General features: G+C 53.6%; 1 protein-coding gene across 1 annotated transcript; it reads left to right on the top strand.

Annotated features, from left to right (window-relative positions):
• The first annotated feature begins 507 nt into the window (after window positions 1-507).
• Window positions 508-3720, top strand: LOC123169029 (cytochrome b561, DM13 and DOMON domain-containing protein At5g54830). The gene has a single exon (XM_044586887.1). It carries the CDS (start codon window positions 694-696, stop codon window positions 3379-3381), a length of 2688 nt encoding a protein of 895 aa, XP_044442822.1. The 5' UTR covers window positions 508-693; the 3' UTR covers window positions 3382-3720.
• Window positions 3721-5775: the final 2055 nt, after the last annotated feature.

Raw genomic sequence — 5775 nt, 5'->3', positions numbered from 1 at the left:
TAAAAAAGGACGACCACCGTCGCTGATGCGTGGGCCCGAGGTCATTAATTAAGTTGACCAGGAAGTCCGCGGGCAGTTGGACGACCGCCAGATGGGGACGCGGCGGACACCGAGAAGGCGCGCATGGCGTCCGTTTCGTGTCCGCGCCGACACATTTGTGGCGCAATCCTCGTTTGTCCACGCCGACCCAAACGGACGGCGGCAGACGAAATGGGTCGACCCATTGAAGTTGCTCTTATCCATAATTGAACAGTGCGGCAGGCGTGGTGAGCAATCTTCAAATCAAATCACTTAGAAAAAGTAGTGAGGCATAATCTTCAAATCATTCAAAAAGAGTAGTGTGCGCAAACAAAATCGTTAAGAAGATTCATCGTTGCTTCCCATATACAGGAACAGCGACGTGCACGTTGGTTCGTTGGCACCCAAACAAAAGCGGAGCATCTGCGCCCACGCACGTTCGTTCGCACCAACGCTGCGGCCCCGCCACGCACCATCAGAAAAGCCGCGCGCCGGACAAAACAGACCGCGCGTTCGTCCGTCCCTCCCGAGGCCGCACGATCGCCCTGTTCCTCCCGCCCCGACGAACCCGCCGCCGCCCCCGCCGCGCCGCGCGATCGCCCCCATGCCACCGGCCTCCCGCCCCCCACTCGCCTCCCCCTGACCCCCCCTCCCCGCGGGGCCCCGTGCGCGGCCATGGCGCCGCTCGCCCTCCTCTGCCTCGCCTGCCTCCTCCTCCTCGCGCCCTCCCTCTCCGCCGCGGCGTCGGCGGAGTGCGGCAGGAACACGAGCCTGGCGGGCCACGAGGCGGACCTGCGCATGTCGCAGCACCAGCTGCGGGGCCGCGTGGCCGTGCTGGACGGCTGCTCCTTCCGCGTCTCCTCGCTGGACCTCCTCGCCGGCTCCGCCGACGCGCGCTGGTGGCGGGCCGACGGCGCCGACCTCGCCGCGCTCTCCCGCGGCTCCCCCGCCGCGCCCGACCCGCTCAACCGCACCTTCGCCTCCGAGTCCCTCGTCTTCCGCCTCCTCCCGGGCCTCTCCTGGCCGCTCGTCCCCGTCCTCGCCGCCTTCGACCCGCTCACCTCCTCCCTCTTCGGCTTCGTCAGCCTCGCCGCCCCCAACGCCACCTCCGACGCGAAGGTCGCCGCGTCCGCCACCGAGGAGCCCACCATGTTCGCCTCCTGCGCGCAGCTCTCGCCGCGGCTGCGCGTGCGCTGGACGCTCCGCGAGGCGGCCAACGCCATCGACGTCGGGCTCGAGGCGGCCGTCGGCTCCGAGTACTACATGGCGTTCGGCTGGGCGGACCCCGCCAGGTCCGCCGCCAACGTCTCCATGATCGGCGCCGACGTCGCCGTCGCGGGCTTCACCGAGGAGGGCCTCCCGTTCGCCGACGACTACTTCGTCACCAAGTACAGCGAGTGCCTGCTCCGCGGCGACAGAGGCGCCGAGGGCGTCTGCCCGGACACGTTCTACGACCGCCGCAACGGCAGCGCCGCCGGCGACGCCTCCGTCAACAACACCAGGCTCGTCTACGGCCACCGCCGCGACGGCGTCTCCTTCGTGCGCTTCTCGCGCCCGCTCGCGTCGCCCGACAAGAGGTACGACGTGGCGGTCAACTCCACGAGGGGCATGACCGTCATCTGGGCCATCGGGCTGCTCCGGCAGCCGGACTTGCTGAGGCCGTACTACCTGCCGCTCAACCACGGCGCGCCGGCGGGCACCGCCTACGGGTTCCTCACGCTCAACGTGTCCGCGGCGACCAACGGGTGCTCCGGACCGCTGGACGCCGACGACAAGGAGGACCAGGGCAGGATCACGGCGGAGCGGCAGACCCCGCTGGTGGTCACCACGGGGCCGGCGCTGCACTACCCCAACCCGCCCAACCCAGAAAAGGTGCTCTACATCAACAAGAAGGAGGCGCCTCTGCTCAAGGTGGAGCGCGGCGTGCCGGTCACCTTCTCCGTCCAGGCCGGGCACGACGTGCCGCTGTACATCACGTCCGACCCCGTCGGCGGGAACGCCACGGCCCGGAACGCCTCGGAGGTAATCTACGCTGGCGACCCGACGGCGGAGGGCGTGCCGGCGACGCCGACAGAGCTTGTCTGGCTGCCGGACCGGAACACGCCGGACCTGGTATACTACCAATCCCTCTATGATCCCAAGATGGGGTGGAAAATACAGGTGGTCGACGGCGGCCTCAGCGACATGTACAACAACAGCGTGCTGCTGGACGATCAGCAGGTGACATTCTTCTGGACTCTGTCCGGCGACTCCATCAACATCGCCGCCCGCGGCGAGAAGAAGAGCGGGTACATCGCCATCGGCTTCGGTGGCGCAATGGTGAACAGCTACGCCTACGTCGGGTGGGTCGACGGCAACGGCACGGGACATGTCAACTCGTACTGGATCGACGGGAAGGACGGCATGAGTGTGCACGAGACGCATGAGAACCTCACCTACAAGAGGTGCCGGTCGGAGAACGGCGTGATCATATTCGAGTTCACCCGTCCATTGACGCCTTCGTGCAGTGGAAGGGTGGAGTGCAAGAACATCATCGATCCCTCGACACCTCTGAAGGTCATCTGGGCCATGGGCTCCCAGTGGTCATCTGGCCGATTGAGTGTGAAGAACATGCACTCTGTCACCAGCAACCGACCTGTCCGGATCCTTCTGCTGAGTGGCCTGGCGGAGGCGGTGGAGGATCTGCGGCCGGTGCTCGCCGTTCATGGGTTCATGATGTTTGTGGCATGGGGATTGCTGCTTCCAGGAGGAATCGTGGCGGCGCGGTACCTCAAGCATGTCAAAGGGGATCTCTGGTTCCAGGCTCACACATATCTTCAGTACTCAGGCCTGGCTGTCATGTTCATGGGGGTTCTCTTTGCGGTCGCCGAGCTCCGGGGTTTCTCTTTCAAATCCACGCACGCTAAAATCGGCGCGATAGCATTTACATTCACTTGTATGCAGCCGGTAAATGCTTATCTCCGACCACACCGAGCGGAGAATGAAGAAATTCTGTCAAGAAACAGGATCATCTGGGAATATCTGCATACCTACACCGGGAGGACTGCTCTGGTAGCCGCTGTCACGGCACTTTTCACCGGTTTGCAGCATCTTGGGCACAGGTACGGCAGCAAGACGATCAAGGGACTTACATGTGGATTGGTAGTTTGGGTTGTGAGTGCTGTATTGGTGGTGGCTTACCTCGAGTACTTGAAGGTTAAGCGAAGAAGAGATGGCGCCGATGGCCTCACGCACAAATTCGTGCTTGGCAACACTGAGGAAGACGATTCAGTTGATCTTCTGCAGTCCGGTAGGTTCGACAGTAAAATGGACTCTAGTTCGCCTGGATCGATGGAAGTGCAGCTCGAGCCACTCAAAGGATGAACATATATACCTTTTTCCATATATTTGTAGTGCATATCAACATAAAGGATTTTAGTTCAGATTCTTTATAGATAGAACAAAGTGGAGATATAATATACGTATATACATCTCAAGGTAGAAAGATTTTACTTGAGGTTCTCTATTGATACAAGGTAGAAGGAACTCCTCTTTGACTGCAGGAGATATGTAGGTGCCCTGTTTTTCAGAATAGGTGCTCTGTTTTTCATCTTTTTGAGCATAGGTGTTGTTCTTTTTTCTTAATCTTCTAACTTAGTGACTGGTATATGTATATCTGTACAATTTTGGTATACTTCAAAGAGAAGATTACTCTTTCTTACATGTCCAAAAATAATCACATGATGCATTTGGTTTCTTACCCAGTAAATCTTAACATCGGTCCATGAGATTATGACATACAGTAATGTGAAGCTGTTAACATAGACAGTACAGTAGCCGAGTACTATTGTCAGATTACTCACTTTTGTGCTCTTATATGCCCTACTTTTGACCCTTTTAAATTTTTAGATTCAGAAATATGTCCTACTTTTGACCCTTTTTAATTTTTAGATTCAGTAATATGTCCTACTTTTGGCAATTTGGTACCAACAGAAGCTGGTTCAAGTGTTAGGCTGATCGCACCCTGATAAGCCTACTCAACAGACGTGATTAATTGATAACCAATTACACCAAATAACCATGAATGCATTTAGCTTCAGGTTAAGCGAACTCTCTGTTATTCGTGGTCCTGACGTGCAGATCTGTCACAAGATACTTGTCTACTTGCCTTGCAATGGCAGCTAACATGCTTGGAGTCAGTTTGTTGACCCTTGAGGGGATTGTCCATTACGACGATGAGCTGGACATCCTCTGCTCCAACCAAACCAAATCAGGTACCGAAATATCTCATTTTGCTGCTGTGCCCTTACTATATTGTCTTCAGTGACATGGACATCAGACTGCATGTTAGGCCTATTGTTTTATTAGTAGTTAGGTATTCCTAATTTCACAGTCAGATCTGGATCTTTGGTAGGTGGCTTACCACCTTGTTGGGAAAGCAGCAGTAGGTGTGTAGCATTACATCTGTCCCTTTGTCCTTAAGAATCTGAGTCTTCTTTTCTCTCTCAATTATTAGGCCTTGAGAGAAATGGGAAGGTAATATAGTTTAGATGCAATTTTCTCTTATTCTTGTTGCTCGAGCCGACAATTCTGTAGATTTCCTGCTTAGATGTCGATTGCACCATCGTAAGTACTGTAAAAGAAGATCCAGTATAATCCCCATTGACCTTATGAATCAACTACTCGTAGATGCATCTGAACACAGACAAGGAGCTTGTCATCTTCAGAAGCTGAGAATTTTTCAAGAAGTCATTAAATATTAAATGACAATGGGTTTAAAAGACTACCGAACAATATCAAATATTGCGGTGCTCAACAGAAGATCTAATCGGTTTGTTTTCAAAACTATCCCTTTTGTTTCGCGCGGAGATCTTCAAATCGCGTCCTACACCTAGACTGAATAAGCTTCAGTCACTTAGTTCAGATATTCACCACAACATTTTTTATGCGAGCCAAGTTTTGCATCCAAGTATAACTACATTTCGGTACATGTACAACCACCACACTCGGCCATCTGTAGATGCGATTGAGGTTTGGTTTGCTCCAATCTCCCACACTAGTTAATTTGGACACTTGTTGGTGACACATGAGCTTGTTCGTGACAGATCTGTTTTCCAGGGCTGGCTAGCTAGCTACGCCGGTTCTCTCATGTGATACCTTATATAGGCAGCAGTGGAACAACAAACGATACATATAGTTAGCCTGCCTAGCCAGATGTTCGCACTGATAAGGTATGTATATGCATGCACCTTACCTGAAATAACCGAATGCTTTACATTTGAGCACCGGTCATGCATGCCTCCTTGCTCTGCACATGTCAATCTGTCATGAATCATCACATCGGTCTCTCATTTCCTCAGTGCCATTTTGCATAAATCTCCTGTAAACAAACTAAGTATATCTAGCCCACACGTACATGAACCACACATGAATGTGGGTTCCATCAGACAAAGAAAGTAACGTGATGATCAATCTTGGATTCAGATCTGATGCACGCTTGGCAGTTGGCATACAACTTCCTGAGTCCATATCGAGGCCCTGGTTGTAGGTGCGGTACGGGCCTTTGTTGGGATAAGTATGCTTGTCGGTCATAGCCACCGCCTGCCTCGATTTTTTGACTTGTGCTTTGCAAATTATATCGGTGACCCCATAATGTATATTTTTAATAAATAACAGGTATGTTTTCTCTATTTCCTAGTCTCCCAAAAATTTATATCGGTGGATGTTCAGTTATAAAATACTTTTGGTTTGTTTTTCCTAGCCTCCCAAATTATATCG

Source organism: Triticum aestivum, chromosome 7D (assembly GCF_018294505.1).
Source record: "Triticum aestivum cultivar Chinese Spring chromosome 7D, IWGSC CS RefSeq v2.1, whole genome shotgun sequence".
In the NCBI taxonomy this organism is placed as follows: domain Eukaryota; kingdom Viridiplantae; phylum Streptophyta; class Magnoliopsida; order Poales; family Poaceae; genus Triticum; species Triticum aestivum.
This window is presented reverse-complemented; position numbering and strand designations above follow the sequence as displayed.

What these genes read in the sequence shown, in the direction of transcription:
- LOC123169029 (XM_044586887.1), top strand. Translation starts at nt 694, where the DNA reads ATGGCGCCGCTCGCCCTCCTCTGCCTCGCCTGCCTCCTCCTCCTCGCG.